General features: G+C 43.1%; 1 protein-coding gene across 1 annotated transcript in view; it reads right to left on the bottom strand.

Annotated features, from left to right (window-relative positions):
- LOC119651217 overlaps nucleotides 1-952 on the bottom strand; it is a 32288-nt gene extending 31336 nt beyond the window's left edge. Inside the window, exons 1-2 of the mRNA XM_038054671.1 lie at nucleotides 540-952; nucleotides 313-438 (exon numbers count right to left, since the gene is read on the bottom strand). Coding sequence (XP_037910599.1) covers nucleotides 313-438; nucleotides 540-729 — 316 coding nt within the window. The 5' untranslated portion in view covers nucleotides 730-952. The remainder of the gene's footprint in view (nucleotides 1-312; nucleotides 439-539) is intronic.
- Nucleotides 953-13575: the final 12623 nt, after the last annotated feature.

The raw sequence follows: 13575 nt of genomic DNA, 5'->3' as shown, positions 1-13575 counted from the left end.
CTACAAATACATACTTGCCAAGAAGGAAACAGAATTACCCTCTTCCATTTTCTCTATTTATAAGTCATTAACCTCCTTAAAATTTGAAATTTTAAGCAATCATGTACCCAAAAATAAGTACAGTACATCGATTTCCAGAGAAATATGTATGTATATGACCTTTTGGCACCCAATTTTCGTAAGAAATTTATCAACGGCACGTGTTGTTAATGTGCACAAGTACAGTGTCTAGAGCAGTTAAGTGATCCTAATTGACTCAATAGCACAACACATAAAAGAATATGTAATACAGCCTTTTCAAGGGGAACATACCTCCTATGCATGTCTCTCGCATCTCATCAGGCATGTATCCCTGGGCACATTGACAGGTGTTTTTCTCCGAGCACTGATACGCAAAATTTCGACAATCACTCGTTGTGTAACAGGTATCCATTAATTCTGTGAATGGAAGGATACAGCCCGTTAGATTGCGAAGTCAAAAGAAAATTAATTGTTTCTGGCCTATCTGGAGGACAAAGATTCACGTGTTATTCACTCACCCCCGTGCATTTGATAATTCTCTAATCTACTCTGATTCCTAAAGCTACGCACAAAGTTCTCGTTGTATACGCCTCTGATATTTGAGTTGATAGTCCATGGAATAGCGCTCGCTCCTGGCCCGTCTTCTCCAATAAGGCAGATTAGCACTGTTAGTGCTATTGCAACCAGCTTCCTATTCAGAAGTTCCATTTCCGCTTTTCAAATCGTACGAAGGCACAAAACTAAACTCGAGCCGCTTCCAATTTCAGAGAGAAGTTACAGCGCACTGCCTCGATTGAACTGTTGGGAAAGGCTTTACTCCGTTGGCCTTTAAAGTCTAATCGACAACTTTTCAACCCAACTTTCCCTTTTCACTATCTTTCGGTTTCACTTTAAAATGAAACGTATCCAAAACGAAAACCCTACTGACCACTTTCCCATTCGATTAAAAATGTCGTGGTAGCGGGAAAATTAAATGCCCCTCGTTAGGGTTTTTCCCATATTACATACGTCGATCGAAGCGTAGATAGATGGAACACAATTTTTCCATGGTTTTTCGGGGTGAATGACAGCCGCAGCTATCCACCCCCTTTTCTAATTTATTTTCACATACACCACATGAATGTCTATAGATACACATATTAGTTGTAATTGATTTTCTGGGGAGCCCATGACATGCTATTAATACTTTCCGCTACAGAGTCAAGAAAGAAGAAATAAGTCGCCGCAAAGTTTGATCTAGTTATTCCCCATTTGCCATAAGAAATAATCTTACAAAAAGTTTTGCCAGTTCACTTGACGAAGTGACTGCAAATACTTCAGAAGTTTGCGAGCGAAAATATTTGAAGGCCGTAACAATGGGTGGATTTGTGGAAGAGGAGACAAGGTTGAAGGTCGATCATAATGAGGTTAATAGCGTGTTGAAAGACTCAAGAAGGTAATGATTTTCGGTATCCACTATAATTCAGCGTTCAAGCTTTCCAAGTTTTTCCGAACGAACGAACCCTCCATATTAAGAAATAAACGTTGTTCTCCGTCAACTTCTCGGTCGGGGAACGAAAATACAAAGCGGTTTCATTGTAATTCTTATTTGCTTCTGGAAGTTGATTTCTCACAATTCGAAAGTATAATTTTCGTGTGATAAAATTGGGATGAAACTTGGCGAAGCTGCCATTGCCACCGTAATAAATTTGTTGAAGTCTGCCGAAATACTTCTCAGAATTAAGGCATCCGAATTCATCATGTGAATTTGATTTTCTAACAAAACTTAACTTTTATAGTGAATATGGAAGCCTTTAATTTTCATGTAGCAGTCAGTGTCGACTATTTGTATCAATTCTAATTGCTCTCTGTATTCAAGAAGAACAAGTACCTGTTCATTGCAAAAAGGCAGGAAATTGTGTTACTTTTTCAACTAATATCAGTTCACACTTAAAGTCAAAACTTAACCCTAAAACACGTTACTTTTCCTAGTTAAGTGGCAAACAAACATATTTTTTTACGATGACTTGCCCAGAGCTGCGCGATTTAATTATCTCGGGTCAATGCTATCAGCCAATGGAGAACTGCGTTGTGAAATCGCTTCACGCAGTAACGAAGCCTAGATGAAGTGGCGTGCCACAACTGGTATTCTTTGTGATCGACATATCAACGAACGTCTCAAATCTAAAATTTTCCGCAATTTCGTCCGTGCCGTCGCTCTCTATGTTTCTGAGTGTTGGTTGACTATAAAAGACAATGAACGCCATCTTGCGGTAATGGAGACGAAGATGTTGCGTTCGACTAGTGGCGTGACACGTTTTGATCACATCCGAAATGAGGTGAGGAAGACGGGGCCGCAACCCTGTCGGCCAAACTAAAGTCAAGTGGCCGAGGAGAACCTCAATAGTGATGGCACTGGGAGACGTTGTACTCACTTTGGCTTGCTGGCCGTGATGCAGTAAGCGAATGCTCCAAAGGCCTCATCAGGGCGATCAGACCCGAATATGCACGGGGACTCATCTGAAGTGGCAAATTGGTCACGAAACCTCACCAGGGGTATCCTGGTACCATGGGAACCGAGATAGTCCCTGGACTCTCATACTTGGGGTGAACTTCCGTTTTTTTTTTTGTGCGTACACGGAGGTGGAAAATCTTATAAAGACACGTCCGCTGCAGCTCCGCCGCCCGAACGCCGGAACTACAGCGGGCGCGTGTGGGATTCACACCCACTAAAAACCACCGGTCTCTCCAGCCCCAGCCCCGCGGGACCACCATTGAGGTATTACTTCGGGGGGTAGGTTTGCTCTTAGGCACTCATCCTTCTCCTATTTGTAGCTTTCCTCCTTCTTTGTTCCTTCAGCAACTCCTCCTGCATTTGGATGATTGCGGACCCAACCGCAAACCACTTCTCAGTAACCAAGCATCTCAGTAACCAAGCTCTCCGGGGTTCCGCTCCTGCCAGCACCTGCTTTAAGCTCCTTCTCTCCATCGCAAATCGTGGGCAGTAAAACATCACATGCTCTGGATCCTCCGGTATGCCATCGCATCTGGGACAATTCGGAGAATCATCCAACCCAAAGCGGTGCAGATACTGCCTGTAGCAACCACCGTGTCCCGTGAGGAACTGGGTAATGTGGTAGTTGGTCTCCCCGTGTTTTCGCTCAAGCCACACTCTAATGCTGGGAATGAGCCTGTGCGTCCACCGACCTTTCGTAGACTCGTCCCATCTGCGTTGCCAGAGATCAAGCGACTCTGACCTTGCCGCATTTCTACGCTGTGCATGCCCCTCCATACTCCATACGGGATCATGCCTGCCACCACCAATACTGCCTCATCTGATGTGGTTCTAAAAGCACTGCAAACCCTCAAAGCCATCCGCCGGTAAACCGAGTTCACCTGCTTCCGTCTCTGAGAGTTTGCAAGCGCCTCTGCCCACACAGGCGACGAATAGAGCCGGATGGAGCGCACCACTCCGGCTACCACCAACCTCCGGCAATGTTTCGGTCCACCAATCTTTGGCAACATTTTTGCAAGTGCCGTGGTGGCATTGGCTGTCTTTTGGCATGCATACTCTAGGTGTTCCCTAAAACTCAATTTGGTGTCAATTATTACCCCCAGGTATTTGATAGCCGGCTTTGATACGACCGTATGTCCACCAACCTCCACTTCTACAGTGTTATTTTTCCTGCGGTTCGTTATTAAGAGCGCTTCCGTTTTCGCATCCGCCAAGGTCAGCCCGGCCTTTTCTAGCCAGGATTTTACCGCTCTCACTGTTTCCGCCACGTAAACCTCCACATCTTCTGCGTGTTTTGCTGCAACAACCACAGCTAGGTCATCAGCAAAGCCGACAATCGTAGTCCCCTCTGGGACGGGAAGAGCAAGAACACCATTATACATGATATTCCACAACAGGGGACCAAGTACCGATCCCTGTGGTACTCCGGCTGTGACAATGTACTCTTTGGGGCCCTCATCTGTCCCGTACCAGAGAGTCCTCTCTGAGAGGTAGTTTTCGACCAAATTCGCTAAGTATCCGGGGACACCTATGTCAGCGAACGCCCTTTAATTTTATTCCAGTTGGTCGAGTTGAATGCGTTTTTGAGATCCAACGCCACCACGGCACAGCAGCCTTCAGAAATTAGTGCACCTTTTGCCAGGTTTACCACCATGCCAATTGCGTCCACCGTAGAGTGGGCCCGTCGGTAACCAAACTGGCGTTCCGACAAACCATTGCTGGCTTCGACGATGGGCAGGAGTCTGTTGTAGATGACTCTCTCCATCATCTTCCCCATTGTATCCAACAGGCAGATAGGACGATACGACGCTGGGTTTCCAGGTGGCTTGCCAGGCTTCGGAAGCAACATCAACTTTTGCTTTTTCCACTGGGCAGGGAATATTCCTTCTTTTAGGCACGCCTCGAAGGTTTTGGCGAAAAGGTCGGGCCTAGTCTTCACTGCCAGTTTCAAAGCCCGGTTGGGGATGCCATCCAAACCTGGGGCCTTGTTGTCACCGAACCTACCACATATTTCCCGCAGCACCTCCACAGTTACAGGCGGTATTATGCCGTGATTTAGCTGGACAAAAATTTGCCTTCCCCTATTTTCGTGGTGAGGGAACAGAGTGGTAACAATCTGTTTCGCGGTTGGCCCCCTAGTGGGAGCTTCATGGGTGTTGTTGGTTATGCTCAAGCCACAAGAGACCATCGAGGCTCGGCGTGGTGTATCGTTTCAACACGGGTGCCGTAGTCCTTAGTTAGGTAGGTCTTGCATCCACCAGTATGAATGCTAAGCCATGCACTTGGTCCGTTGTTGCCTGTCTCAGCGGGGCTCTGATTGTGGTCAAAAAATTAATCCGAGTCATAAGGAGACCGTGGGATTAATTCGTCCAGACAGGTGCTCACGTAAAACCCTCAAGGACTCACATCCGAAATGAGGATATCCGCGATCGATATGGGGCTGCACCGATCGTGGAAAAACTGCGAGAGAGGCATCGTCGATGATGTGGTCACGTAATTCGCGCTAACGAGAATTCATTTGCCAAGATTGGACAAAATGCTGACCGAACCAACGGTGACTTGATATGCTGGGTGGGAATTTAATAAAATGGCATGGCGAAACCCACATTAACTCCGCAATTGCTTTATCTACAGATTCGAAAGTCTTCCATAATCAATCTAGGTGGAAAAAATCCAATCCAGAAAAAAAAATTTTTACGGGTCCCGCCGAAATAACCAAGTAGTAAGTAGTCTGAGGATTTTGGCAGATAATTCAATGACTTCGTCTGGTAATGTGTTATTATCGACAGTGAAAGCGGTGATTTTTAAAGTTTTGTTTGCAAAACAAAACCTTATTAAAATCAGTTCAATGTCTGTCTGTCTGTTTGTCTGTCCGTCTGTCGGTCTGTCTGTCTGTCACACGCACTTTTCTCAGAAACAGCCCGACTTGTTTTCATTTAGTCCTGCACCTCTTCAATAATTTTTCAAAGATGAAAATAAGTACATTATTAAAGTTTATCATGCTTTCAATGTAAAATTCCTTTGGATACCGTTTCATGATGTTAGTTTTGTCAGGACCTAATTTTTTCATTTTTTCGACCTAGTGTATATGTAATTTCTCAAAACTACCGCGGGCTACCAACGTAATTTTGATGTTAAAATATGATATAAAGTAATATGCTCATTTACATATAGAAAGGCAACCTCTAATAGGGATGTATGGTTCGTTTCAGCAATTGAGGTCGGTATATCCCGTAGACAATGTTTCCAAGCGTGTCAAAAATATAAAGATATGCGCTCGATTCCGTAACATCCATCCAAATTATTTTCACTGGGAAATACGTTAGAGGATTCAGCAAAGGAGCTAAAACAAAAGTCAGAGTTGGTTCTTTCAAAGATAAAACATAAATGAATGAATGCTATACAAACGAGGCTTTGGCTAGCTTCTTCCCATTTTCGTGTAGACGTTGTGTGTGTATAGGTCAAATTTCGCAATTACACAATTAGATCAAATTATCTAGATAGTACTGTATTGATAATAGTCAATTGCTATTCCTTCACATATGTATTTCCAAACTTTCAGATGTATCACTTGGGCTGAAAAGTTCGTAGGCTAGCACGCAGGTGACGCCACCAGTATTTCATATGCTAATCTATATGATTTTAGTTTACCCTAACCTTCAAAAGAGACGTATTGAATTTGACAATTATCGGACTATTCATTTGTGGAATAAAGCATTTCGAGTGAAGCAACTTTCCTTAGTTTGAAGAAAATGGATAAAAAGGAATTTCGCTGGTTAATAAAGCATTGCTTTTTGGCAAAACAAAGTCTGAAGAAGCCAAGGCTTGATTTAATAAACATTATTTGGACTTCGCTCTAGAAAAATCAACTGTTGAGAAGCGGTTTGTAAGTTTAAACGGGGCGAAATGAGTACAGAGGACGATGAACGCAGTGAACGCCTCAAAGAGGCTGTTACTGAAAAAAAAACAAAAAAAGTCGACAAAATAATTTCAGATGACCGCAAAGTTAAGTTGATCGAGATAGCTAGAGCTGTAAAGATATCAAAGGACGTATTGGACATATCTGCTCACAATCGACGAATGGACGATTTTGACCAGTATTTAAAGCTGTTCCTCCATAAAAACCATTTTTCACGGCAGAATCCAAACGAACGTCATCGACTCGAAAATGAGCAAAGACACAATAGTCGGCTGGCAAGGCTAAGGCATCAGTATTTTGGGATGGTCTTGGTATAATATTCATTGACTATCTTGAGAAGTAAAATGCATCAACAGCGAGAGTTGCATAGCGTTATTGGAGCGTTTGAAGAATGAAATCATGGAAAACGGCCCCATTTGAAGAAAAAGAAAGTACTTTTTCATCAAGACAATGCAACGTGTCACTTATGAATGAAAACGATGGCGAAATTCCATGCGCCGAATTGTCCAGATCAGGCCGACTTTTTCCTGCTCTCAGATCTCAAGAGAATGCTCGTTGGAGAGAAATTTAGCGATGAAGTGGTAAAGGCCTATTTTGAGGCTAAAGACAAATTATAGTATATAAATGGTAACGAAAAATTGTATGACCCTTGTAATCATTGTATCTCCCTCGAAGGAAATTTTTTTTTTCTAGCAACTTTTCAGCCCAACTGTTATGTACTTATAGAAGGCCTAAATACAGGGTGCGCCAGCATAACTTCCTTTTTTCAAAACTCAATAAAAACTGTTGTATGCATCGGAAAATATTTATTTATTTTTTATAATGTATGTACATGTCTAAGGTTTTTATTTACATTGTTTTGAAGATCAAGTCTGTTAGGTGACGTCCCCCATTCTCCATACATTGCGTAAACCGATTTCTGGCGTTTGTCACGACTCTTGTTAGCATAGCAGGTGTTATGTTGGCAATTTCTTCTTGGATGTTGGTCTTCAAATCTTGTAGGGTTCTTGGACGGTTCACAGAAACACGGGATCCTGCACTATCGCCATCTTATAGGGATGAAAATGAAAATCATCACGAAGAATTCTTCTCACAGAACGATCGGATAGTCCAAGGGCAGATGCGTGTTTGCGCGCAGAACGCCGTGGCGATCGCAACATTGACGCTCTCACTGCTTCAATGTTCTCAGGTGATCTAACGGGCCGAGGGACTCCAGTTCTTCCTTTTGTCGCACTTGCAGTTTGTCTGAATGTAGTGACCCATGTAACAATTGATTTGCGGTCTGGGACTGGAGCCAATGGGGCTAAATTAAAGCGATTCCGAAATGCACGCTGTGTTGCAATAACCGAACATCCGCTTGAAAAGTAAACCTCAACGGCAAAGGCACGCTCCTCACTATTCCAACGCATGATGGCGACTGAACCGTGTCGGGACAAAACTTTACAGTATCCCCTCTTGAACGAGACCACTAGCGCTCCGCTATGACATCAACTAATTGAGTGGCGCGCATTTTAAAAAAGGAAGTTATGCTGACGCACCCTGTATTATGCTATCTAAATTGATATTACGAATCTGAATAGCGTGGAGAGCAGCGTGTCCGAAACCTGCTCCAGGTGGAATTTTGGTCTATTTTTGTTTAGGGTATGAAATATTGTTCAAAAGCATCCATCCAAGTTTGCACCTAGACTAGTAGTATTCAACACCGAAACGGAGTGAGTTGCTACTCAAATTGTTGCGATCCGACATTAGTAGATGGCAGACTCAGAACTATTAGAATACAACGAAGTTATATGGAATACAAAACTTTAACCTTGTAGCACTTTGCTAATAATAGTTGGATTGCATTCAAACTTTCCAGAATTATCGCTTATGCTAATGAAAAATTCCTATTACTAGAATGAACTTAGGGCAGGTTTCTGGTAAATTTCTAAAATATAGTTAGCTGCTACTATCAACTTTATCTGAGCAGATATCGTAAGGGGATGTATTTTGAAAAATTGATTTTGTATCGAAGCATAATTGTGAATTGTGTGTCAAACAAAACAAAAATGGACCACATGTCGATATTCTGTTGGATTGAAGTAACATTCGACACGGGATCCCATTCTCTGCTTCTCAGGTTCAAAGGAGATAATTTATTATCTGCCATGACGGTAGCCTGGTGTATTTGGCTAGAGGATTGTTTCTCAAAGAAAAACTCACGAAGAGAATGCACTTGATTGTAGTGCAATGTTTCCAAATCAAATACCCCTCTTCTTCCTGGATGACATGATAGTTCTTTTTTACGTGTTGTTGTTTGCAAGAACTATCCTTACTCGTCTATTGACAGATTCTAAATCCGTATTAATCCACTGTACCACAGTGAAAGTATACAGAAGGACGGGGATGGCGAAGGTGTTGATTACCACGGTTTCATTTTTCCGAACAGCTCAGTTTTAAGGACAAGATCGCGACGCCGTTCAAATTCTTCCAGCAACTTAGATTTAATGATTGCCACAGTAGGTGTGGTTGCTTGCAATACGCCGAAGTATTTGTAGACGTCGTCCGAAACCACCCCCTCAATTCGGTTGTTATTATGGCTTTATCCTTCGTTGTCGGTGTGTTTTCTCCTAACAATTGTTTGCGCGACATTTCTCCAAACGCAACTGCATGCTGATATCAGTGCTGAACTGATTGGTGATGTACAGCATACATTAGATGGCTGAATAAATCGACGCACTTATCGGATGAATTGCAGTGACGTTACACTGTATTTAGCGGCTCCTCTCCAAACACCTTCCCTACCTTTGGAGATTATCATGGGGTATTGTAATATTGGGGCTCTGTTGCAGGCCTGACTGGTTTCCCAGTACTCGTAGGAATAAATTTAAGGAAATTTGTTTAAATTTAATTGATGCGACCCCAGGGGTACGAAGCCAGTATTCAACACGGTCGCTCAAAAACAATAGAGCGCTCTTCGCCTTTGGATGTTTTGGTAATAATGCGTCAAACATCAGGGACGGGAGACCTAGGCGTCGTATGATTTGGACGAATCAACTGAATGAATTTATCGTCCGCGCCTATTACTGTATTATCGATTTGGGGTGGAATCCATCTGGGTAGCACCACCTGCATTTTTGCGATAGCTCCCGCCTTTTGGTCAACTTCGGCCACTAAGGATGCTCATTGGCTCATTTAGTCGTTAGAAAGTGTTTATCTAGTTTGTTCCGATATAGAGGCTGATGTTACGTGGTCTTAACAGCTCCGCCTTTGTTCATCATTTTCTTTAGGAGTCTAGTTTGATTCTGTCGGGCCGACAAAAGAAAGTATGGTAATTTGGGCCAATGTTAGGGATAGGCAAACTGACCATTAGGGTTTATATTTCTCTGGTTCACTTCTTTGTGGAGTATGGCCATCTACACATTCCTTTCCCGCATTAAAATTTTTATCCAGACTGTGTTTCTGTTCCATTGTCGTTATACGTAATGGTCTGCAAGTGATGAGCTCACATCAGGGATGCAAGCACAAAGACGAATACAAATATCAAAGACAACCCGAATTCGAACTCAGGACAATAAAAATGAACGGTTGATTCTCTACTCGCCTCCGTTATCGAATTTAATATACGAATGCAATATTTAAGCCTTCAGCTGTCTCACGGCATACAAACCATTTATACCGATACTTGATCTTAGAAACGGTTACACCTCTTGATACAAAATTTGGTGGAACTGTTGAAACTATTAACCAACGTGATTTTGCAAGAATACTGTCGAGTAGACATAACCTCATGGTCTTCTTGATACACTGATTGATTTTGTGATCACACCCGCTGTGACAAGCAACAACGGTATCAGTCTATATTGAGTGCATGGCTCATCATTAATACCTACCCAATTTATACCAAAGAGTACCCACCCGAGTTGTAATGCAACTCCAAGTTTGAGGTCCGAAGGTCTCATTGCCCGCTTGAACGTAACCAGAACCCCTATGAAACTCCCAGCAGGGGCAAATCCGCTACAACCGAACTGGAAGTACATGAACCAGGAATTCTCCTGAGACATCAAAATTCAGAAGGCTGTCCCGGTTGGCATGGTAGCAGGATAGCTTTAGTAAGGTTTCGTGACCGAAGCCAGCTCAAATGAATCCCCGTGCAGCCACAGGTCTGATAGCCCTAATTAAGCTTTAGGGCATTCCCCTACTGCATCATGACAATCAAGCCAAAGCAAGAACAGCGTTTCACGGTGCCACCACGTGAAGGTTTTCTGACGTCACTTGGTTTTGGTCTGGCCGACAGGGTTGCTACCCCGTTTTAGTTGCCGCCCCCTCAGAGCGCCCATAACAGAGGAGTGTAAAACTGAATATAGTCATGCGAGGCATCAGATGAAAGGTCCTAGTTGGCTAAAAAGAAATCAATTAGTTCAAGGACTCATTCTCAGAAACGACTCACCCCAAAAATCAGAAGAAAATTATGTTGGTCCGTGTACATGATGTTTAGGCCCCGTTATGATATCTAATCAAATAGTTAATCAAATAGTTAATGATGACGCTAGTATATTATGAAAATTTACTGCCAGCCCGCATAAATTCAGACTAGATACTTAATATAGGTTTTAGTATGGAACAGCAGGAGGTTTGGTAGAAAACCTATGATTATTAACGAAACTGACAGCCTCCACCGGAAACTGTTCACCGCAACTTCTACTATTTCAGTAAAACTGCTTCCCCTCATCAGTGAATCGAAGAAGGGAGTAATGGTCAGGACTCCGAGGATGGGTAGCCAACTTGAGTATGTCAATTCAAGTAATATTTACGTGCTCCCCACTGTCGAAAAGATAGTAATTAAATTTCTCCTAGAACGCGTTAAAGACATATTCTATGGTTGATCGCCCGGGAGCGGGTTAGTTTTGCTCAGGCTCCTCATGCATTGACCATATTAATACCCCTATGACCATTTCGGAGTGGTGTACAGGGTTAACATCTCTGCTTAACCTGCTGCTCTTCAATTTCGAGAAGGGCTTTGGACAGTGTGAACAGAGAGCCTACATACAATGATCTAGGCAGGAGGGACAAAACTAATAGCAAAGTGTCACGCACCGTCTTCCGTAAAATCTCTAAAGAATTTGAAGACCAAAGCGGAGTCCAACAAGGTTTTATTCTGTGGCAGATAATATTTTTTCTTTTTATTAGCGAAAAACAAGGAGATGATTATTAAAATTCCACAGAAGGTTTTGAGTTTAACAATTGGCGTGATCCCCGCCCTCACAAAGATAATAGCCGAAATTACCTTCAAACACATAGAAAAACATCTCGAAAGCTTGATCAACAGAGAGCAGGTGTGTTTCCACTCGGGATGCTCCACGATTGATCACATCAACAACCTACAAACCGTTTTGCAACAGTACGTTTAGTTTAGATCTTTGTTTCATATCTTCTCATCGATTTTGAGAAAACTTTCTACATTATGACCACCAGCGTATCTGATGCGCTCTACACGTGATGACATTCCGCAGAAACTAAAAGTTGTTATAACGGCGACATATGATAGCGGAAAATGTCAGACGCTGTACCAAGGTAAAATCTGAGAGCAAAGTTCAAAACGGAGTCCAGGGTTGCATCTTGACATCGATAATATTTTTTCTTGTTATCAGTGACGTTATTCATATCACCTTGTAAGGAACTCCTGGAGGAGTTCAATGGACCATGACATCATTCCTCAAACACCTCGACTACGCTGGTAATATCTGTTTGCCTTACCACCGGGTTATAGACCCTCGCCAAATGGCACTAGATTTAGAAAGAGAGGCAAATAGAGCCGGACTGAAGATAGACACCATCAAAACCAAGGTTTTCAGCCTGACGGGTCATCGTATTTTCATTATCTGCATTAATAGGCAGGACGTCCAGGGCATTGACCAATTGGTATATCTAGGAACTGTGGTTTCTACCGGCGGTTTAATCGAACTGGATGTTAGCCGACGCGTTAACATCGTTATCTTGTCTAAAATCTGGAAAAGCAGTTAAACACCAATATAAAGTTGAGACTGTTTTGTATTAGTGTTCTTTCTGTGTTGTTAGATGAGAGTAGCAAATGAAATGTAAACATTACTGCCACTCGAAAGTTCCAATCCTGCGGAAACACCTGCATGCGTCGCATCATCGAAGCACATTGCCCTGACACTATCTGAAACGAAGAACTTGGTCGAGGAACAGTCCTGCCACCCGTACGTAATGTGATCAGGAGAAAAAAGTGGCAGTGTATAGGTCACACTCCTCTCCAACGTATGGGTCGCCTCAAGAGCAATTGACTCAGACCAGAAGGCAAAGAGTACGGTGGCTTAGAAAGTCCTCAGAGCCTCACCTGAAGTGTATTTCAGGAAACAGCAAATGATGGCGTGTAGGTGTGGTTGACGTGGTAAACCTCATAGAGGGGTAGATGGCAACCATATATATAGTTAAAAAAGCCCACGGACCCTCTTCCCGCCCAACCGGACCGAGGGGCGTCCAGGCTAAAGATGGGCTGAAGGCAACATCCAAATGCCCGCATCACAGCGATGATGATTTAACGCAAAGTGTGTGTGACCATGCGAAAATGTATTACTACATCCCGATTGTCGCAAACACTTCAGCCAATGACGCAGAGGTTCTACACTACAGAGACATGGATCGTATATCAAAGACAGTGCGGATCAAGACTGAAACCCATTAGGTTAGATTGTTACCGGACAGGACTCTTCGGACTATAGCACAGGTTGCAAGGATAACCGCTTTTTGCATCTCCATGTATAGTCCAGCCCTAGGATCGAGCGTTTTCAGCGCTTTATGTAAGTTCTGCGGGACTAATCCCGTCGCTGAAATTACTACTGGGACTACTTCGATCTTTTGTAGTCTCCAAGTCTGCTTCATATCGTCTGCCACGCTCGTTCTTCCTTCAGAAGCAGAACTAGATCGTGTCTGTTATGATTAACACTGTGGTCAGTGGCAATAGTGTGATCCCACAGTAGTTTGACCCGATCATTTTCCAAGATTCTCTGCGGAGTATACTTATAGTAAGCATGGTAGGTTGCCACCAAGTTATACTTCAACGCAAGGTTTTGATGGAGAACCTTGCAGACGGAGTTATGACAATTGGTGTACTCGGTACCGCTCAACATCCTGCCCG

This window comes from Hermetia illucens, chromosome 3 (genome assembly GCF_905115235.1).
Source record: "Hermetia illucens chromosome 3, iHerIll2.2.curated.20191125, whole genome shotgun sequence".
Lineage (NCBI taxonomy): Eukaryota > Metazoa > Arthropoda > Insecta > Diptera > Stratiomyidae > Hermetia > Hermetia illucens.
Note: the sequence above shows the minus strand (reverse complement) of the source record. Positions and strands in the feature narration are given on the sequence as shown.